This window comes from Eublepharis macularius, chromosome 1 (assembly GCF_028583425.1).
Source record: "Eublepharis macularius isolate TG4126 chromosome 1, MPM_Emac_v1.0, whole genome shotgun sequence".
Taxonomy (NCBI): Eukaryota; Metazoa; Chordata; class Lepidosauria; order Squamata; family Eublepharidae; genus Eublepharis; species Eublepharis macularius.
Genome location: NC_072790.1, coordinates 239,618,380 through 239,640,914, shown reverse-complemented (window position 1 = coordinate 239,640,914; position 22,535 = coordinate 239,618,380). Strand labels below are relative to the sequence as shown.

General features: G+C 49.4%; 1 protein-coding gene across 2 annotated transcripts in view; it reads left to right on the top strand.

The window, feature by feature from the left end:
- Nucleotides 1-21,884, top strand: part of ATP8B2 (ATPase phospholipid transporting 8B2) — a 50,659-nt gene extending 28,775 nt beyond the window's left edge. For both annotated transcript variants that reach the window (XM_054996039.1, XM_054996048.1), the window contains 12 exons: nucleotides 2,448-2,563; nucleotides 3,615-3,779; nucleotides 4,735-4,846; nucleotides 6,269-6,374; nucleotides 7,840-7,984; nucleotides 9,419-9,602; nucleotides 11,805-12,028; nucleotides 13,768-13,851; nucleotides 15,938-16,168; nucleotides 17,655-17,793; nucleotides 18,816-18,946; nucleotides 20,330-21,884. In XM_054996039.1, coding sequence (XP_054852014.1) covers nucleotides 2,448-2,563; nucleotides 3,615-3,779; nucleotides 4,735-4,846; nucleotides 6,269-6,374; nucleotides 7,840-7,984; nucleotides 9,419-9,602; nucleotides 11,805-12,028; nucleotides 13,768-13,851; nucleotides 15,938-16,168; nucleotides 17,655-17,793; nucleotides 18,816-18,946; nucleotides 20,330-20,626 — 1,934 coding nt within the window. In that variant the 3' untranslated portion in view covers nucleotides 20,627-21,884. The remainder of the gene's footprint in view (nucleotides 1-2,447; nucleotides 2,564-3,614; nucleotides 3,780-4,734; nucleotides 4,847-6,268; nucleotides 6,375-7,839; nucleotides 7,985-9,418; nucleotides 9,603-11,804; nucleotides 12,029-13,767; nucleotides 13,852-15,937; nucleotides 16,169-17,654; nucleotides 17,794-18,815; nucleotides 18,947-20,329) is intronic.
- Nucleotides 21,885-22,535: the final 651 nt, after the last annotated feature.

The following is a 22,535-nucleotide window of genomic DNA, read 5'->3' as shown; positions in this document are numbered from 1 at the left end:
AGTTTGGGCTCTCCTGACCTCCTCAGGCAGGCTGTTCCATAGGACAGGGGACACCATTGAGATTACGCATGTACGGGCAGCTGTTGATTTCGCCCGTGGGCAGGGCAATTAAAGAAGGACATAGACAAGCTGGAACGGGTCCAGAGGAGGGCAGTGAAGATGGTGAGGGGTCTGGACACAACGTCCTATGAGGAATGATTGACAGAGCTCGGTATGTTTAGCTCGGAGAAGAGACGACTGAGAGGTGATACGATAACCACCTTCAAGTACTTGAAGGGCTGTCATATAGGGGATGGCGCGGAGTTGTTTTCCGCTGCTCCCGAAGGTCGGACCCCAGAAGATCGGGGTTGGACTAGATGACCCTAGAGGTACCCTCCAACCCCTATGATTCTATGGGGCTGCCCTGCGTGCTGCTTGTTTGTTTCTTTGGGTTCTAGCCTCCTCTGTCTCGTGGCGCGCTAAGAGCCGTACGGGTTCCAGAATGCTGATGTGGCTCAATCCCTGATTAGAGGGTTGCATTCTACAATTGACGGCAGCGGAGCAGGCTAGTCTTCGAGGCAACCGACAGCAATAAAATAATTATTTATGGGGAACAGGCAGGTGGAAGCAGAGGCGGGACCCAAAATACACACGCACCGAGCGGTTAGAGTTTCAGCCCCCGTTCGCTGCCTTGAAAGCCTTGCTGGGCCCGCCAGATACTCTCAGACTAACCTCCCTCACCGGATCATTGGGAAGATAAAATGGAGAAATTAGAACCGTGCCTGCTTCCCTTTGCTCCTTGGACGAAGGGGGGGAGAAATTCCTGATACATCAATAGGAAGCTGCCGTCCGGGAAGTTAGATGATTTATTTACTCTGGTGGGCCACAGATCTCTGTGCTCCTAGCCATACAACTGGAGGGTGTTAAGCCGAAGTCCGAAAGCCAAGGCCTTTTTTCATGGGCAACACCTGCTCTCCCGTTGAGCTACAGCCCTTCCTGAGTATATGAAGCTTCCCTAGTACCTTTTTACTGGAGGCACCAAGATTCGAACCTGGGACCTGTGATGTGCAATGCACGCGCTTTGTTGCTGATCCAAGGTCCCTCCCATAAATAAGATATTGTAGACTAAGAAATGGGGGCTTAGAAAAAAAATGGTAGAAGAATAACTATGTATTTATTGATTATTTATTTACTTACTTACTTATTTACTGTGCCTCCTTTCCACCCAAGTAGGGTTCCCAAGGCGACAAACGCCCAAACATTAAACCATTTAAAATAATTAAAATAACGTTTTTTAAATGTATGTGCAGGGCTCATTTTGAGGGGGAATGCGCAGGAACGCAGTTCCGGTAATTCTCCAAAGAGGTCACATGTCAGGTGGCCCCGCCCACCTGATTTTTGGCCATTTTGGGCCCGTTTTGGCCTGGATTGGGCCAAAACAGCCAGGATTGGGCCTAAAACAGCCAGGATTGGTCCCAAAACGGCCAGAATCGGGCATCTTACAGGTGGTGGATCACTCTCCCGCTAAGCAGCGGCCCAATCCTGACCATTTTGGGCCCCTTTTCAGCCATTTTCAGCCCCTTTTTGCCATTTTGGGCCCAATTTCAGCCCTGAATGGCCAGGATTGGGTCCAAAACAGCCAGGATAGGTGAGGTCAGGGGGCGTGGCATACACAAATCAGTTATGCCAATGACACACTTCCGGTGATGGCAAGGGATGTGGCATATGCTAATGTTATGCTAATGAGTTATGCTAATGAGTTCCTGCAGCTCTTTTTCTGCTAAATGGCCCCTGCCCCTGTGTGTGTGTAAATATTTAATACAATAAGAATAGACAGACATGCAAGCATACACACACAACTGGGGAGGAGGGCCAGGAAGACTGACGGGGGTATGCCAAACGAAACGAAAAGAAAGTCCTCACTTGTTGTCGGGAGACAATAGAAGGAGATGGTCGAATCTCTTCTGGGAGGGAATGCTAAAGTTTCAGCGCCAGGATCAAGAAGGCCCTTTGTGGGGCTGCCACCCTGTCTGGTCTCACTTGTTTATCTATCTCCCACCCCTCAAATTTGGGATGACCGGCAGAGACCTCCCCTCTTGCCTCTTCAGCATAAGAACGAGATGAAGAACCCAAGATGTGCCCTGGTGGGTCAGACCCATGGCCTACGCAGTCCAGGATTCTGTCCCCGCCTATAGCCAGAATGGTGCTTCTGGGACGCCCACAAGCAGGTCACAAAAGCACCAGCTGTCTTTCCAGCAGCTGGTTCTTGGAGGTATACTGCCTCTGAACATGGAGGTTCTACTTAGCTGTCATGGCTAATAGCCGCTAATAGATCTCCTCCTCCTCCTCTGTCTTAACCCCCCCCCATTTCCCACCCTCTCGACACAGTCTTGTCCCCTCCCATTTAAACTCAAAAGCGGTTTCTCCTCTTTCCTCCTCTTTCCTCCGTTCCCCCCTCCCCTCCCAAGTGCGGAACCACGAGGGGCAGATCCGCCTGTACTGCAAAGGAGCGGACACCATCTTGCTGGAGCGGCTTCACCCCGGCAACCAGGAGCTGTACAACGTGACCACCGACCACCTGAATGTGAGTAAAGGGCGGGTCAAGGGGGACACGAGGTTCAGAGATGGCAGGTTTGCCAGTGTTGGGGGCAGACCTACTGGAGGGGGGCAACATTCCTGTGGTCACCATGGAGTTGGGCAAATCGTGTGGTTTGTTTTCATGTGATTTGAGGGTCGGCTCTGGGCAGAGGGGACATGTGTTTGAGGGTCCATGGTGGCTCTTAGCAAGCCTGGGTGGGGCCCCCCCTTGAATGTCCACCCCACCCCCAAAACAGGGAAGTCTTTGAAGGCAAGATGTAGAAAAATGTGTAACACTAGAATGCAGAAGCTTTCGAGAACCACAGCTCTCTTTGTCAGATGCATCTGATGAAGAGAGCTGTGGTTCTCGAAAGCTTATGCTACTGGTCTCTTTACTATTTTGCAACTACAGACTAACACGGCTAACTCCTCTGGATCAATGACCATTGGGATGCATAAATCTGGAAGGTTTTTGGAGGCATAAAACTGCCTTCTGCTGAGACAGAATTGTTTATTGACTGTTATGATGTGTTCCTATGAGACTATGTAATTTAGGTTAATACAAAGATAGAATGGAATTCCTTAGGCAGTAAACACTGAAAGACGGACAAAAGCCACAGCCGGCAGCAGAATGCTGGATTTCATGGCAGAATGTCTCCGAGTGTCAGATGCTGGTGGTGGTGGTATTCAGCTGGAGAGGGCTATTGCCAGTAGGCCCAGCTAGCGGGGTTCCCTAAGGCACCTGGCTGGCCGCTTTGGGCAATAAGGTGCTTAGTTAGATGGACTCATCCAGCGTGTGACTCTTGCATTGTTAGGAGCAAAGAAGTGGTGTCTTCTTGGGCTAAGTTTCATCTGGGACGAAGCCAAAGGCTTCCTGAAAAAAGTGCCCTTTGCAGAGAAATTTCTTTTTTAAGTAAAGTTTTCTTTTTAAAACAAAGATAAAAATGACAGTAGAAAGTGCATAGAAACTTAAACCACCATACCACACTGGCTGTCAGTGATCAGCCATGATTGGTGTGCAGTATCCCTGTGACCTTCCCCTCCTCTCCTGCTTTCAGGAATATGCCGGGGAGGGTCTTCGAACGCTGGTGCTTGCCTATCGCGACCTGGAGGAAAGCTACTATGCCACTTGGGCCGAGAGATTGCATCGAGCCAGTATGACCAGCGAGGGGCGTGAGGAGAGGGTGGCTCGGCTGTACGAGGAAGTCGAGAATGACATGGTGGTAAGGTGCCCCTGAGACACATAGATCCTTCAGCCCCTTTTCTTGGAAAAATGATTTAATGTTGTTTAACAATTCGTTAACAATAAAGAACAAATATATGAACTGTCATAGATTCCCAGCAGGGCCCTGTTGTTCCTACCCGACTCAGGGGCAGAGACACACAGACACCCGTGTCTGGTATCTAGGTTAACAACACTTAACAGACCTGCCAGTGAGAGACTACTTCCCCCACTAGCCTGAAACGCTGCCCCCACTCCCTATAGCTATCCCCAGGCTTTGAATCAAGGGAGAAACTTCAAGCCTATAGGGGAACTCAAAACAGAAAAGTCTACCTTGCAAGGTTGAGGTTGCAAGCAGAGTTTGGTCGGTGGTCCAAAGCAGGGCATGGGCTTTGGCTGGTTCTATGAGGCATCAGAGTCAAGACCCACACAGGGTAAAATTATATATTTAATTTTTTAGAGTGCAAAAAGACAAACAGTATCTCCTTGATCCTAGTCTGACACTCCCAACCACTACACCGTGCTAGCTCTCTAACTTTATAAGATTTATTTATTTACTTAGTTACTTACTTCATTTTTACCCCACTAGTCTTCCCAGTGGGGACTCAGACTGGTTTACTTTGTTTTCCTCTTCTTCTTTTTATGTTCACAACAACCCTGTGAGGTAAATTAGGCTGAGAGTGTGTGACTGTCCCAAGGCCAGCCAGCACCCTTCTATCACAGAGTGGGAATTCGAACCTGGGCCTCCCAGATCCTAGCCTGACACTCTAGTCACGCTGGCTCTATTTTATAGCAGCAGGCCGGACATCTCTCTCCGAATGGCTTCTGCAAATACCCCATCCCGTTGACCTCACACACTCACCGTGGCATGGCTGAATCTGTTTGGGCACACCAGGCTAAACACTAAATCAGGCACTCCCTTGCCTGCAGTGATGGTATCTCTTCTCGCCCTCCAGCTGCTGGGAGCCACCGCCATTGAGGACAAGTTACAGCAGGGAGTTCCGGAGACCATTGCCCTTCTCACGCTAGCAAACATCAAGATCTGGGTCCTGACTGGAGATAAACAGGGTGAGAGGCGCATTGGCAGGGCTGGGAGAAAAGTTGGCACAGGGTGGGTGGTGGTATCTTTTTTGAGGTCAGTCACTGAAGAAATTCGAATCAGCCAACCCGAGAAGTTGGTCCGTTAATTGGATACATTTGTGTGAGAGTAAAGTTAATGCTTCTAAAACAAAATACAGGGTTAAATTGTTTCTAGATGAGGTTTGTGTCATAGCAAGCTTCATCTTAGAAGAGGCATTCCCCCTTCTCTCTCTTTCAGTGTGGAATGCTTGTTCTCACAGAACACTATGACATATGAAGGCGTTGCAACAAACAGGCACTATCTTACAAGAGGTGTTTCCATTTCTAACATGGGAGGGAATGCCTCTTCCAAGATGCCCTCATGGTGCACAGATGTGGCAGCAAGGATCATCCACTGTGGTGCATGCCCTGGTAACATCTAGGTTAGATTAGTGTTACGCGCTCTGTGTGGGGTTTCCCTTGAAGCCTGTCTGAAAGCTGCCATTGGTACAGAATGCTGCAGCCAGAGTGTTGACTGGAGTGGGTGTTAGGAACCATATCTCTCCAGTCTTGTTCCATCTACATTGGCTCCCAGTTTGCTTCTGGACCCAGTTCAAGGTGCTGCTATTGACTTTGAAAGCCCTGTACAGCTTGGGACCAGCCTTATCCCATATGAAGCGACGCATTCCCTACGGTCATCTTTGGAGGCTTTGCTTCAGGCGTCCTGGCCGTCTTAGGCTAGACAAGAGGCAATCCAAGAAAGGGCAGAACTTTGGAACTGTCTCCCCAGAGAGAATCACGGTCTCCCTCCGCCATTGTGTTCCACTAGACGGTGAAGACTATTTTGTTTTGTTTGGCATACTCCCAGTAAACTCTTACTGGCCCTCCCCCTGACTGTGTATGTGTGAGTGTGTTTGTTTATATGTCTATATGGTTTTATTGTATTTATATATACATTTAAAATGTTATTTTAATGTTTTAAATGTTTTAATATCCATTGCCATCTCGAGGACCCTATTTCGGTGGAAAGACAGCATATAAATGTTTTAAATAAATAAACCTTAGAAGAGGCATTTCCTCTTCTCTTTCTTTTAAGGGAAGTGCCTCTTCTAGGAGAATGTCATGTACGCTTGTGTCACAACCAGGCCCGTACTGAGAAGAGGCATTCCCTCGAACAAGAAAGAAGGGGGAATGCCTCTTCTAACAAAATATCATGAACAGAAGAGTGTTTTTTCCGATCAGTTGATTAGATTAGTTAACTCAGTGTTGCAACCCTAATTTGTGTATTGCATTTCAATATCCCAGAAATCCTTTGCGTTTTCTAGTTTTGAGGTGCATCATTCAAAACAGGTTCTGGGGCCGAGCCCCTCTTGAGGTCCAAGCTAAAGATTTAGGCTGGGACCCAGGCTGAGCTCTCGCTTGTTCCTCCAGAAACGGCCGTGAACATCGGCTACTCCTGCAAGATGCTGACGGATGAGATGACCGAGGTGTTCATCGTTACGGGACACACGGTCCTTGAGGTGCGGCAAGAGTTGCGGTGAGTCAGAGTCGTGGCTGGATGCAGTGCGGTGAAGGACTTTGGCCAGGCTAGATTAATGATGATGCGAAGTACGCTGCCCTGATATGAATGGCCAAGGCTAGTCCAGTGTCAAACAAAAATATAGACACTAGTCCCCATGAATAACAACCCAGATCCCAATATCTCATACAGTTTTATCTATCTTAAAGTGCAAGGTGCATGATAAAGTGAACAATAATTGTAACAGTAAACCTTCACTCTATTATATAAATGCCACTGGCACTCAAATAACAACACTATGTCACATGTACTCATAAGCATACATCAATAAATACAGACTTCATATACTCATAAGCATACATCAGTAAATACAGACTTCATGTACTCATATGCATACATCAATAAAGACTTCATATACTCATAAGCGTACATTAATAAATACAGACTTCATATACTCATAAGCATACATCAGTAAATAAAGACTTCATATACTCATAAGCATACATTAATAAATACAGACTTCATATACTCATAAGCATACATCAATAAATACATCAATAAATCAAAGCATACATCAATAAATACAGACTTCATATACTCCTAAGTATACATCAATAAATAAAGACTTCATAAACGGTATCTAATAAATATCCATTAAATATTAAAAAATAGTAAAAACAGTATATGAAATAATATAAGATTGTGCTACAGGTTCTCAGATGTAATTATACGCAACCTCGGTCCATCTATTCCCATGGTGTAGGCAGATGATAGTAAATATACACTGCTATTGCAAAATAATGTCAAAAGCTAAGCACGGTTGGCTCTGGTTAGTATTGGGATGGGAGACAGCCAAGGAAGTCCAGGGTTGCTATGTAGAGGCAGGCAATGGCAAACCACCTCCAAGCATCTCTTTCCTTGAAAACCCTTCGGGCTCACCGCCAGTCCTCTGTGACTTGATGGCACTTTACACACTTAAGTGCACAGGATAACGGGGTCTCCGCTTTGGTTTGGTTGTTAGTACTTCTCCAGTATACAAAGTATCCCGCCCAGCTTCCTTGCGCTGGATTTTGTTAGATTTCCCAGCGGCTCAAAAGAGTAGCCGCAGTCCTCTGCTGGGTACGGCAGTGTGTGCGGAGTCGCACAAGAACAGGAACAAGTGTTCTCTCCGGGCAGGGGTTTTAGGAAAAATGCCGGGTGAAACTGCTGAGAGGAGGTTGGCTTCTGAGGTTTCCACCCATGTTGCCTACCAGCTTCCGAATCTGTTTTGCCACTGTGAAGGTTGGAAGCATCTGCTGCACAGAAGCAAGGATTAAGCCCTGCGGCTGCTTTGGCAACAACATCTTGTGCTGGGGCAGGACAAGGACTTGGTTGGATGTTCCCTAGGGTGGTTATTCTGATCTCAAAGTCTGGAAGTTAGGAAAAGATTTCCTCTCATTGCTCATCCTTATTCCTCTTTTCCCTTCTCTCCCTCTGCCGGCAGGAAGGCCCGAGAGAAGATGATGGACTCCTCGCGGTCTGTGGGCAACGGGTTCACCTACCAGGAGAAAATGTCTGCCTCTAAACTCACCTCAGTGCTGGAGGCGGTGGCGGGAGAGTACGCCCTGGTCATCAACGGGCACAGCCTGGTAAGAGAGAGGCCCCAGTGGGTGCATAGAAAAAACAGACAAGCCACAGGCTGCAAGATATTGGAGCAGAAGTCTCCCGTGAATAATATCCAGAGAACTTCAAATGATCATTTTGAACTTTCAGAAGAAGGATTGGGTCCAGCTTAGCAGAAACTGATTTCTGACCTCTTAACTTCTGCAGGAATACAAATAAAGCACAGGGGAAGGGCAAAACAGTACAAAGAAGGACTGGGACTGTGTCATTTTCAGTAATACGCAGTGGCATTTGCAGGGGTCATTTCGTAGAAAAAGAGCAGGAGGAATTCATTAGCATAACTCATTATCATAGCTCATTAGCATATGCCACGCCCCTTGCCAGCACCGGAAGTGTGTCATTAGCAGAACTGATTTGCATATGCTACACCCCCTGACATCACCTATCACGGCTGTTTTGGACCTGCTGCTGAGCGGGAGAGTGATCCACCACCCGTCAGATGCCCGATCCGGGCCGTTTCGGCCCCAATCCAGGCCGAAACGGGCCCAAAATGGCCGAGAGTCAGGTGGGTGGGGCCACCTGTCATGTGACCTCTTTGGGGAACTGCCGGAACTGTGTTCCTGCACGCTCCCCTTCGAAATGAGCCCTGGTGATACGTCTCGACTGGGATTCCGTTCTGGTCACACACAACACCAATACTATGCTGGCTGCACTGGCTCCCAGTGGAATTCAAGATTAGGTTCAAAGTTTTGGTTTTGACCTTTAAAGCCCTTTGCAGACTGGGACCAGCATACCTGCGGGACCGCCTCTCACCATATGTTCCCCAGAAGACCCTTTGTTTGGCAGACCAACATCTTGTAACACCTTATTGTATCTTGTAACGCCTTATTGTAATTGCTTCCCCTTCTGTTTCCTGTAAAACTAGTTGTTCAGATCTGCTCTTGTCTCTCAAAGCAATTTACAATATCACAGGCCAACTTAGTACTCTGAATGCAGCCTTTTAGGAGATACCGAATGCTGTGTAGTTGCAGCGATTGATTCTTATGCTACAAAAGAAAACAAAGAATCAGGGCAAAAAAAGAATGTCTGGACCCCCACCTCCGAATTGGGCTGCATTCAGCCGTTGTTGTGGGCTTGGATCCAACAGAGCATTTCTGCATGCAGAAGGATTTTGGTCTGTGGAGCATAATTTTCTCACCTCCCTCTTCCCTCTTGCAGCCCCGAATGCCCTCCATTTTCAGGCTGCAGTGGGAACAGGGAGGCGAGAACGTCACGCTCCACAGACCAAGGACCTTCTGCCCTTGAGAACTCTCTATTGCATCCACAGCAGGGCTTCTTTGTGGCATCGGAACATGTCTTCTCCCTTCCTCTTCCCCTTCTGCGCTGCTCGGAGATTTGCTTTTCTGCCCTCCCTCGAAGCCTCCCTCCTCTTTACACATTCCCCCGATCCGTCCCTGCAGGCGCATGCGCTGGAGGCAGACATGGAGCTGGAGTTCTTGGAGACGGCGTGTGCCTGCAAGGCCGTCATCTGCTGCCGCGTCACCCCCTTACAGAAAGCCCAGGTGGTGGAGCTGGTCAAGAAGTACAAGAAGGCCGTCACCCTGGCGATCGGCGATGGGGCCAATGACGTCAGTATGATCAAGAGTGAGTGGCGGGAGCAGAGGGCATGGGCGGGCAACCTTTGAGGGTGAGGACTCAGGGCCCCTCCCCAAAACATCTCTCTGTGAAGACCTGCCCATGCCAACAAACAAAAGGAGGTGGCATGATGTCTATTCTTGGCCAAGTGCACCAGGCGACAAGCTGAGCTCCCGCTGTGTTGCTACCAGTGCCTCTAGGGCTCGCTTCTCGTCCTGTGTGGTAGCTGTGCCAGTCTAGGACATGATGATGGGAATAAGCCCCATCACCTCATCCCACGTCGCCAGCCCCGCCAGGGGTACACGACAGTTGCTTAGGCTGAGAACCGGCTTATTGTACCCAGCAAAACGGTCTGGCGATCTTTCGATGAACCGCCATCTTGGGTTCCGAGATTTCAGCAGGCACTGCATTTTCAAGAGTATGGCTGGCACAAGAAGGACTAGAAACTTGTTTTTTTCTCCGCCTAACTGGAGGCTGAGACTCTCAGAAAGTCCCTTTTAATTCTTAATTGTTTTATTTGGATATTTGTACTTTGCATTTTTCCCCAGAGCAGTTAACAGCATAAGTCTCCTCTCCTCCGTTTTATCCTTGCCACGATTCTGTGTATATTAGCCTGAGAGAGAGTGACCGGCCCAAGGCCACCCAGCTGGCTTCCGTAGCAGAGTGAGGGCTCAGTCTGAGGATCCCATGTCCTAGCCTGACCCTCTGACCACTACAACACACTGTCCCCTCAATACCTGTATATACACCATGCTGGCTGAAGGCAGTGGGCGCTCTGGGGCAGTAATAATTGGAAAGGGGTAGACGAGGGGTGTATAGCTGCTGCTGATGTCAGAAAGTTATTCAAGGACGAAGGATGGGAAAACACTTTGCCTTTTTTGGTGCAGTGGTTAAGAACGGCAGGACTCTAATCTGGAGAGCCAGGTTTGATTCCCCGCTCCTCCGCTTGAAGCCAGCTGGGTGACCTTGGATCAGTCACAGCTCTCTCAGAGCTCTCTCAGCCCCACCCACTTCACAGGGTGATTGTTGTGGGGATAATAATAACACACTTTGTAAACCACTCTGAGTGGGCGTTAAGTTGTCCTGAAGGGTGTTATATAAATCAAATGCTATTACTACTGCTGCTGCTACTACTAATACTACTACTACTACTACTACTACTTGGGGAAAATGTGGAGGCTGAGGGCAGTTGGTAGCTGTGGAATATATGTATTTATTTGCATCCTGGCCCAATAGCTCTTAAATTAACTCAGGTTGATTTTAGGGCAGTGGAGACCCAGCATGAATATCCAGGTGACAGCTGGGGCTCTACCAAGCCGCAAGCATGTGACGGGAAGCCCTGTGACATCACAGAGGCCAGGGGTTGGCGTGAGCTAGCCTAGGAGGCAAATGGACAAGAGGATGGATGCTCCTCGGAGCTCCTTTTGTGGGGGACTGCACAGCACCACAAGGAATTGGAGCCAGCTCACTTCTAGGGCGAGTGGAGAGCGCAGGGAAAAGGGGTGCAGCAGGAAAAATTAAAAAAGGGTGGCTGCAGAAAGCCTGCTGCCCAGCAAGTTGAGCTTTATGACCTGTGAAAGGGTTGTAACCCATTGAACAGAAGATCAATGGAGTCAGTTTGGTGTAGCGGTTAAGAGCGGCAGGACTCTAATCTGGAGAGCCAGGTTTGATTCCCCACTCTTGGGTCTGACCTTGTGACTCTTGTGACTGACCTTGGGTCAGTCACAGCTCTCTCGGAGCTCTCTCAGCCCCACCCACCTCACAGAGGGATTGTCATGATAGGAGGGCTGCCTTGTTGGGCAGGGGTCTCAGATGCTTCGCTAATGAGTTAGGAACCGTAGACCTCACCCACTATGCTGTATTGGATTCTTGCTAATGCTATATCTATGTAAACTTGTATCCATTTACCCTACAGCATTGTTTATGGAAATGTTCTCGATATTCACTGTACTAATCTCACACAGTGTAATCCGCCTTGAGTCTCAGTGAGAAAGGCGGACTATAAATGACATAATAATAACACACTTTGTAAACCGCTCCAAGTGGGCATTGTCCTGAAGGGCGGTATATAAATCGAATGTTGTTGTTGTTGTTATATAGCAGTTTGAAAAAGAACAGTGGAGTACATTTGTTATTGCTGGGACAGGAGCCCAGAGGCTGAGCTCTGGGTCCAGCCTGGCATCGCCTCTCTTTTTTTCCTGTCCCCGGCAGCTGCCCACATCGGCGTCGGCATCAGCGGCCAGGAGGGCATCCAGGCGGTGCTGGCCTCGGACTACTCCTTCTCGCAGTTCAAGTTCCTGCAGCGCCTCCTGCTGGTTCACGGGCGCTGGTCCTACCTGCGCATGTGCAAGTTCCTCTGTTACTTCTTCTACAAGAACTTTGCCTTCACCATGGTGCACTTCTGGTTCGGCTTCTTCTGCGGTTTCTCCGCCCAGGTGACGTTCCGGGGAGGTTGTCAGGGAGACGGGTGGGATGGGGGGAGGGGCATAGGAATCCTGGAACTCTGTTTACTCTGGAGGAGTGACCAGTCTCTAGCCTGGTACTCACGAACATTAGCCTAAAGGACAAGCACCTACTGAAAGAGTGCAGGTAGGGTAATTCTGCAGGAAAGTCTCCGAATTCAATTAGACCGCCAATGAAAAGCTCTCAGATATCAGTTATTGTGAAAGATCTTCCTTTCCCTGAGACCGTGGAAAGTTGATGCCAATCAGAGAAGATTGACACAGGGAGGTCCAAGGGTCTGATTCGGTATGCAGCAGTTTCCTATGTTCAGGGCTGATTTTGAGGGGGAACGCACAGGAATGCAGTTTCGGTAGTTCTCCAAAGAGGTCACATGTCAGGTGGCCCCGCCCTCCTGATTTTCGGCCATTTTGGGCCCGTTTTGGCCTGGATTGGGCCCAAAATGGCCAGGATTGGGCCTAAAACAGCCAGGATTGGTCCCAAAACGGCCAGGATTGGGTCTCTTATAGGTGGTGGATCACTCTCCCGCTCAGCAGCAGCCCAATTCTGACCATTTTGGTCCCCTTTCCAGCCATTTTCAGCCCCTTTTTGCCATTTTGGGCCCAATTTCGGTCCAAAACAGCCAGGATAGGTGAGGTCAGGGGGCGTGGCATACGCAAATCAGTTATGCTAATGACACACTTCCAGTGATGTCAAGGGGCGTGACATATGCTAATATTATGCTAATGAGTTATGCTAATGAGTTCCTGCAGCTCTTTTTCTGCAAAATGACCCCTGCCTATGTTTGGAATAAATTCTCATGCCGTCCTCGTTGCAAAGGGAGGTTAAAGGATTTTTGAGCATGGGCGTGTATGCGGAGGGTAACTGTAGGAAACGGGATGACGTCACAGTGCTGGGGGGCCAATCAGGTTTGGCTTTGTAATGGCATCGCGGGGAGCAAGCGGAGTCCAGAGAGACTTTGGGGAAGGTGTTGGGACTTGCCAGATAGTTCCCCAAAAGACTTCACTGCATCACTTGGGTGAAGTAGTTAAAATGTTTATTAAAGATTAACACCAGTATCAAGCAGCTCAGACAATGGAATTGGCAGGAGTGCCCAAAGATGGTAGAACCTAGACAGTTATAGGATGAAATCCCCACCCCCAACGTAGAAATGGCTCAGGAGGAATTTTGGCAGGTAAGGTCTGGGGAAGGCCTGGGAAGGCGGGAGGAGGGAAAGAGGAGTTCAGCTTCTCCAAGGCTGAGTTCCCAGCGTGGCAGGAACTCGAAATGAAAACACCTCTCCTATAAGATAAGCAGTTAGTCACAGCACATTAGGAATCAGCTTCACTCTGCACTTACTCAGAAACCCTTTACAACAGTACAGCAAATCATGACGATAGAGCAAATCAGTTACGTGACAGATATGCAGGGCTTATCTGACAGAGGGAAGGTGACACGAGATACAAACAAGCAGATGTTTTTGCAACCAGTGGCAAAAAAAAGAAGGTATCAGAAAGGGAAACACTGCTGGAAATTTTTCACCTCTCAATAGTGAATAGTTTCGGCTTTACTTCCACCTGCAAATCTATTCCAGTTGTGCAGCCTGATTTGTGGACATGAGTGGCCTCTAGGGGGCAGCAGTGATTATGAACCAGGGTCAAACTGTGAGATAGGGGCATGTCCTGCCTCCTCTTTCTCCTCCTCTCCTTGACTCCCCAATTCTCTCTTTCCAAAGACCGTCTACGATCAGTATTTCATCACACTGTACAACATTGTCTACACCTCGCTGCCTGTGCTCGCCATGGGTGTCTTTGACCAGGTCAGTTGAAAGTTTTATTCTGCTTCTGAACTCATGAGGGTGGTGGGGTAAAGCTAGGCATGTAAGGTGGGGAGGGGCTATGCAAGCCACACCCTTTTCTGCTCACCATGGAAACCCTGTTCCCTTTATCATCTGCAATTTGTCTATATGTAGCCCTATAAATCCCAAACCATGGCCGTTTCCAGACGGCTTACCTGCCTCCGGAACGTTGCGCCATCTTGCGGGGAAAACGCAAAATATCGCGTTTTCTCGCGCGAGTTTTGCGCGACGTCACACAAAACTCGCGCTAGAAAACACGATATTTCGCATTTTCCCCGCAAGATGGCGCGACGTTCCAGAGGCAGGTAAGCCGTCTGGAAACGGCCCATGTGTGTGCGGCAAGAGGATTTCTAGCATGCTGTGAGAAAATTAAAGTTTCCTATAACCAAAAGGTTGCCCACTGATAGAGGAGTGTGCCCACTCTGTCTCTGTATGATTCACTCCCCACGTCTATCCTCTAACCAATCCACCACGATGGAAACAGTTCATTCTGTTATGTCTCTGCAATGTGCAGGAATGGATTGTCTCCCAGTGTAGAGACAGAGGGTATCAGTCACCTGCAAAGGAAGCTGCCCGCTGCATCTCTGCACAGTTCAGTGCTCTGGCCTTGCTTTCCCCCTGCTTCCTTGCTTTCTTCCTGTTTTCCACTGCTGGGTAGATAATTCTACACAGGGTGTGATCAGATTGCTCCATGGCGTAAAATGCAGAGAAGCAGCAGAACTGCTTCCCTTTGGAGAAAGCTGCCTGTTGCATCTCTGTCTGAGTCACTGATGTGGGCGGGGCTCCTTCCCTGTAGCAGCGAAGGGGTTGGAGTCTCTGAAAGCAAGTTTCTTACACACTCTCCAAGTAAGTGTGAAGCTTTATGTCTGCAATATGTCTCCAACTTCAGAAACAAAAATAGTGGCTGTCAAGTCTCACAGCTACAAAGTTGGAGAAGTCCAAGATTTGGAAACTTTGGCCGTTTCCAGCTTTACAGCCACGAGACCTAGAAACTTGCCTTTAACAAATGAGAATCTGAGATTTTTAGGCTGTCGGAGTCAGCATCCTCTTGATACTAACACGGCTACCCATCTGGAACTAAATACCAAGTTTCAGGGCTTTTTTTCAGCCAGAACGCAGTGAAACGGCATTCTGGCACCTCTCCAAAACGATCACGTGTTTCGGGAAATCCAAAGCAGAAAAAAGGCCAGGGTTTAAATGCCCCTTCCCCTGCCACTTTGAAGCAGCACGGAAAAGGGCATTTAAACCCCGCTGGCTTGCCTCAGCTCCGTGGAGGGGAAGTCCCCGCCAGGCAGCTGAAGCCAGGATTTAAATGCCTCTTTCAGAAAGGGGCATTTAGACCCCTTTGGCTTGCTTGGGGGCCTGGTGGGGAAGTCCCCACCATGTAGCTGAAGCCGAGGAAGTCCCTGCCAAGCAGCTGAAGTCGGGGTTTAAATGCCCCTTTCCATGCCACTGCACAGCAGCAGGGAAAGGGGCATTTAAATCCCACTGGCTTGCTTGGGCTGCCTGGTGGGGAAGTTCCCTCCAAGCAGCTGAAGCCAAGGTTTAAACTCCTTCAGCTTGTTTGGGCTGCTTGGGCTGCCTGGCAGGGAAGTCCCCACCAAACAGCTGAAGCTGGAGTTTAACTGCCCCTTTCCATGCCACTGCGCAGCGGCTCGGAAAGGGGCATTTAAACCCAGCTGGCACCTCTCAGCTGCCTGCCGGGAAGTCCTTGCCAAGCAGCTAAAGCTTGGGTGTTTAAAATTTAAAGAGCCCCTTGGAGATGAGCCCTGCGTGATGACGGCACTTCCCGGAAGTGACGTCATTGCGCGATCCCAGGAGCGCGCACGCATGTAGTGGCAGGGTAGCCGCTTCCTGTGGGGAGTTGCCCCGGGTGCTGTCAACTGCTACCCTGAGTTCCATCCCCTGTTTCCCCAGAAAAAAAGCCCTGCCAAGTTTCATATAGCTGGGTAAAGGAGAGCAGGGTGAGAACATGGAGGAGGGAAGGAAAACCCGCAGAGTGGGGGAGAAGGGAAGACTGCAAAGCGTCTGACCTTCTGCATTTTAGGACGTGCCTGAACATCGCAGTCTGGAGTACCCCAAGCTGTACGAACCCGGGCAGCTGAATCTCCTCTTCAACAAGCGGGAGTTTTTCATCTGCATCGCGCAGGGCATCTACACCTCCGTCTTCATGTTCTTCATCCCGTACGGGGTCTTCAGCGACAACGCCCACCTCGCTGACTACCAGTCCTTCGCCGTCACTGTGGCAACCTCCCTCGTCATTGTCGTCAGCGTACAGGTTTGGCCCCATCCGTTGCATTGACGCGACCGACGGTGGTTTGGATCTTGGCTTGGCCTTGAGCTGCAAGGAGAGCTGAGTTTTCCGAAGGGAGGATTTAGGGTAGGAATACCAATTTCAAGGTGGGGCTGAGAGTTTGCCTGTAATTACAATTGATCTCCAGGATACAGAGATCAGTTCCCCTGGAGGAAATGGAAGCTTTGGAGAGCAGACTCTATGTTGCCCCATCCCTGCTGATCTCCCTCATTTCCCAGACTCCACTCTCAAGCCTCCAGGAATTTCCCAAGCAGGAGTTGGCAACTTTAAATCAGGGGCATCAGTGAGCAGTGGTGAAAGTTAACACATCTACCTAATGGCTGAACTGTGTACAAGAATATGGTTATGAACTTCAAAATATCCAGCCATAGATCCAGAGGAGTTAGCCATGTTAGTCTGTAGTTGCAAAATAGTAGAGTCTAGTAGCACCTTTTAAGACTAACCCACTTTATTGTAGCATAAGCTTTCGAGAACCACAGCTCTCTTCATCAGAAGCATCTGATGAAGAGAGCTGTGGTTCTCGAAAACTTATGCTACAATAAAGATGGTTAGTTTTGAAGGTGCTACTGGACTCTTTACTGAAATATCCAGTGTAATTTTTGGACTAGGAAAAGTGTCAAGGAAAGAGAAGGGTTTTGTTTTTAAGAAAAGACAGATGCCAAGATTCTGCCCTGCTCAGTCCAAGAGTTCCTCAACGGTGAGGGTACTTGGTACATGCTCTGAGGTTACTTTCTCACATAATATCATGTTGTATCTGTTACCTTCTCAAGTGATTGTTTTCAAATTTCAAATCGGAGATCTCTTCCACTAATGATGGCCAAGCCTCAACCTCTCTCATTCAGAATGCGGGACAGTTCTGGAGCCCTGGGAAGCCACATTTCCTGTTTTATAGATGGAAGGAGATGCATGGACTTGTTTGCCTCTGTGGTCTCACAGTGTCCCAGTTTGAGTACGCCTGAGACCCGTGGCTTTTGGGTCTGTGCAGGGCTTTTTTTCTGGGGAAAGAGGTGGTGGAACTCAGTGGGTTGCCAGCACAGGGGGCAACTCTTGGCAGGAAGTGGTGCCCCTGGTACCACATGTGCGCACACAAAGTGTACGCATGCTCCCAGGGCCAATGATGTCACTTTGGGTCAGCTGGAACAAAGGGGGAGTTTTTAAAAGTTTAAATCGCCCTCAGCGAAAATGGTCACATGGCTGGTGGCCCCGCCCCCTGATCTCCAGACAGAGGGGAGTTTAGATTGCCCTCCGCACTGCTCCAGTGGCACGGAGGGCAATCTAACCCCCCCCTCTGTCTGGAGATCAGGGGGCGGGCCCACCAGCCATGTGACCATTTTCAAGAGGTTCCGGAACTCCGTTCCACTGTGTTCCAGCTGAAAAAAAGCCCTGGGTCTGTGTCTCCCTTCTTCCAGCCGCAGTGCCCCGCTGACCTCCTTCCTTCCTTCCTTGACAGATTGGGCTGGATACAGGATTCTGGACAGCCATCAATCACTTCTTCATCTGGGGAAGCCTGGCTGCTTACTTTGCCATCCTCTTCGCCATGCACAGCGACGGCCTCTTCCAACTCTTCCCCAACCAGTTCCGTTTTGTCGGTGAGTCCGAACCCTGCGTTTCTTCATCACAAGGGGAGCTGCGAGAGAGACCCCCCTTTGCTTAGGAGACTGCCTGATGCCAAATCCCTGGGCCCGTCTAGCTCCAAATTGCTTGTTCTGACTGGCAGCCACTCCTGAGGGTGTTATGCAGAGAAGGGTCTTTCCCAGTTGCTGCTACCTAAGGTCCTGTTATAACTGACGCCTGTGGCTGAAACTAGGACCATCATGCAAAGTAGGTGCGGCACTGCTGAGCCACGTCTCCCCCCACCCCCATCAGCGCTGCACATATCAAAGAGGCTTTTAAAAACATCATGGGTCCCTCGAGCTTGGTGACGTCTGCTCTGATTGGCAGCAATTCTCCGGGGTCTCAGGCAAAGCGGTCTTTTACAAGGTCTGCTACTCAAGAACCTTACCAGAAGATGCCAGGCCTTCAAGCTGAACCTGTCTGTATGCAAAGCGCTACTCTGCTCACCAGTCCCTCCTGACATAGTCTGTCTAAGCTTCGAGCCAACCCTGCTTCTTTAATGAGGACTGGCTGCCAGGCAAAGGGTCTCTCTTAGCCCTGCTGCCTAAGATCTCTAACTGGAGATTATTAATAAAGCGTAACAAATGGGGGTCAGTGGCAAAGCATCTGCTTAGCAGGCAGAAGGTCCCAGGTTCGATCCTTGGCATCGCCAGTTAAAAGGACTAAGTAGCAGGTGATGTGAAAGAACTTCGCCCGAGATCCCTGGGAAGTCACCGCCAGTCTGAGAAGATAGCACTGACCTTGAGGGATCCAGGGTCTGCTTCGGTGTAAGGCAGCTTCGTGTGGACTGGACATCTTTTCTGTGCAAAGCAGATGCTCTGTCCACGGAGCCACAGACCCTCTTTCTAAAGGCAGTGTGTATTATGGGAGAATTCCACTGCGTTGTGAGCATGTGCGCTGCTCTCGTGCACCAATGTCAGAGTGTTGCACCACCCCACCCTGGGGCAGTTTCGGCTTTTCTCATTCACTTGCTTGGTTCTCTCCTTCCGCTGGCCAGGCAACGCCCAGAACACGCTCGCCCAACCTGCCGTGTGGCTGACGATCGCACTCACGACCATCATTTGCATCATGCCCGTGGTCGCATTCCGTTTCCTCAAATTGGATCTCAAACCGGAGTTGTCAGATACGGTGAGATTTCGCCCCCCAGAGGCCCAAGGGGCTTAGGTCAGGGGCAGCTTATCAACCAGGGGAGGAAGTGGGACACTTCAGTGCGAAGACTCTGCCTGCCTCTCTCCTGCTGAATTCGGGCCTCATATTTTAATTTAAAAAAATATATATATATTTGTGCAAAACAAAAGAAATGAAAAAGAAAAACAATGCTGGCAAATCTATACATAAGCTTCTATAAAAGATCTCCAAATATCTAAAAACAAGTCCATACACAGCTGCCGTCTATATGCGACACGTCCAAATGTTGATATGTTTATAAGGTCTTCAACCCAGTATTCTAATACAAAATTAATATGAGTAATGACTTAATCCCCAAAGAACCAAATAACTGGACGTGTTTAAAGCATATGCTTAAGAGACGCATCTTCTAATTAGCAATGCCAACAATTGGACATTAATTTAGGCCTCATTCTGCTTCGACCAAAGTACTTCTGATTGTTGTTGGGGAGGCAGAGCTGAGGAAATTAAATGCTCCTCTTTACAAAATCATCATCATCATTTAATTAGTAATTAATAATGCGTTTAATTGATCATTGTGGTTATGAAATAACCTGCACACACAAGTTTTTCAGGGAGAAGGGTAGTAATTAATTCTATACTAATTTGGGTTTTAGAGTATGTTTTCGGGTGGCTGTTACCTTATGGGTCCATTGATAGCTGCCTAGATACAATCCCAAGCAGGGCTTTTTTTCATCTGGAACGTGGTGGAATGGAGTTCCGGCACCTCTTGAAAATGGTCACATGGCTGGTGGCCCCGCCCCCTGATCTCCAGCAGGCAATCTCAACTCCCCTCTGTCTGGAGATCAGGGGGCAGGGCCACCAGCCATGTGACCATTTTCTCCGCGGGCAACCCACTGAGTTCTACCACCTCTTTTCCCAGAAAAAAAAGCCCTGATCCCAAGTACGGATGGTTGGGCAGGACAGATAAACTGGATAGTGCTAATTAAATTATGATTGGTAATGGTACCAGCTGCTGCCAACCTGGTCCCTTTTCAGATGTCTTTGGAAGGGCAGTGGTGGTGAAGGAGGCCGGACTCTGTTAATACCCTTTGCATGTATATAAAACCTCCTTGCCCCTGACCTGGATAGCCCAGGCAAGCCCAATCTTGTCAGATCTCGGAAGCTAAGCAGGGTCGGCCTTGGTCAGTAATTGGATGGGAGACCTCCAAGGAAGACCAGGGTCGCTACGCAGAGGCAGGCAATGGCAAACCGCCTCTGTTAACGTCTTGCCTTGAAAACCCCAGCAGGGGTCGCCATAAGTCAGCTACGACTTGACGGCAAATTTCCACCACAAAACTTCCTGACTTGTGGCCGTTCCCCTTCTCCAAAATCTCCTTCCAGGTGCGCTATACTCAGTTGGTGCGGAAAAAGCAGAAAACCCAACACCGCTGCATGGGCCGGGTCGGTCGAGTCGGCTCGCGGCGCTCCGGCTACGCCTTTTCACACCAGGAGGGCTTCGGTGAGCTCATCATGTCCGGGAAGAACATGCGGCTCAGCTCCTTGGCCCTCTCCAGCTTCAGCGCTCGCCCCAGCACCAGCTGGATCGAGACCCTGCGGAAGAAGAAGAGCACGGGTGGAGACAGTAGCGTCGCCAGCAGCCCGAGCGGCGGAGGACCGGAGAAAACGCTGAAGGTGTGAGGAGCCCGGGATGGTCCCGACTGGACAAACGCAAGCAAGGGCAAACCGGTGGCCTAGAGCAAAGGGTTGCTCGCAGGCCGGAAAAGGGCCGTCGCTGCTGGTTTCCTCGGAGACGTGGAACCTTCCCGATGGATCTTCAGTATCGGCCCGAAACCTACAGGGCCCTCATCATATAACCAAAAAACCATATCCAGCTGCCGGCATATAGTGGCGCAGCCTGCTGACTTGGTGAGACGGATGGCCGTAACTCCCCCTTCCCTGAACAGATGGACGTAAGCCCTTGACTGTTGCGTAAAAAGGGGTCTTTTTCATCCAGTAACATCCACCCGCTCCAGGAGCGCAACATTTTGCTGCCCAAACCGCACACGAATGTATCTGGCTAGACACACAAGAAAGATGGGCTCAGAGAAGGCTGGAGCCTCGCAGGGAGACGCCAGGGAGAAGTCCGCCCCTCCTGTCCTACCCTCTTCCCTGGGTCCTCACCATTACACGCGTGTCTTTTTTAATATACATATATAGAGAAACTACAGAACAATCTTAAGTTTACAAAAGAGAGAGACTTTTTTATTTTCTATCCTGATTGGACACCAGTGGATGTCTTTGGGCATCGAGCAGGGGGATTTAAGGAAAAAGACAGGACCGTCACGGCACGGGAGACCCCAGTGTCTGCTTGACAAGCAGTGGATGGGCCAGCCCCACCGAGGAAGAACGCTGTAGCTGATTGGTGTGAAGAAGTGAGATGCCCAGCCCCTTGGCGGATGGAGTCCCTATTTCGGCAGAGAGGGGAGGAGAGCAGGGGCTCTGGGGAAATGTTGGGCGGCTTCTGCCGTTGTCTCCTCGTTCTGGGAAATCGTTTGGCAGTCCTCTGTCCCTCCCCGTGTCTCCCGGGCCCAAACCCTGTAACTGCTACGGGGGCAAGAGAAGCTTTCAAAGAATTTTATTTTTATATAATGTCAAACTTCGGTTTGCAAGGAGCCGCTTCCTTTTACCCCCTCCTTCTTTCCCGGATGGTCCCATCCGACGTCTCGAAGCATAGTTGTGGCACGGGGCGAAGGCAGACCTACTGAACACAACAGAGCAAACCAGACAGGAAAGAGACATGAGCTAAGCATTGATCCTTCAAGATCCTGGCATGTGAAGCCATGCACTGCGGTGCAGTCAAGTCCTCTTTTCCCGTGCTACAGCCTCTCAGCTGTCCCTCCCTAGTTTCAAAATAGTAAAGAGTCCAATAGCACCTTAAGACCAACCAGCTTTATTGTAGCGTAAGCTTTCGAGCACCACAGCTCTCTTCGTCAGAGGCATCTGACGAAGAGAGCTGTGGTTCTCGAAAGCTTACGCTACAGTAAAGTTGGTTAGGCTTAAAGGTGCTACTGGACTCTTTACTGTTTTGCAACTACAGACTAACGTGGCAAACTCCAGATCCATCTCCCTAGTTTGTTTCAATAGCTGGCTATTTGGCGGTGATACCCCACCCCTTAGAGCACGTCTAGTCCCCATCTGTATCTGCCCCCTACTTGGTTTTGTTGACAAATCACGTGCTCTTTTTGCATGTCAAAGAGAGCCCCATTGGGTTTCGGCTGGAATAAGCTCTATAACTCTAGCCCCAGGCCTCTCAAACTTTGGTTGTCCCTCCATCCCCAACACCATCTCCATCCCCGTTCGTTTCCAGCTAAATTAAACAGGGCTCCTCCTTGTGTGTCGTGTCTGGGGAAGTAGCCTTCCATTTTTTTGCCCTCCAGGTGTGTCACGGATGAGATCTGGGAATGTGTCCCAAAAGGGTTCACATGTTTTTGCAATCTCTTGCCTCTTAAGTCAGAAGAAAGTTGTAACTCTTAGTTCTCTCTCATCAACCCTATCGGGCTTTTGAGCAGAGGTTGATACCACGAGACCATGTTTCTTCTGTCCATTG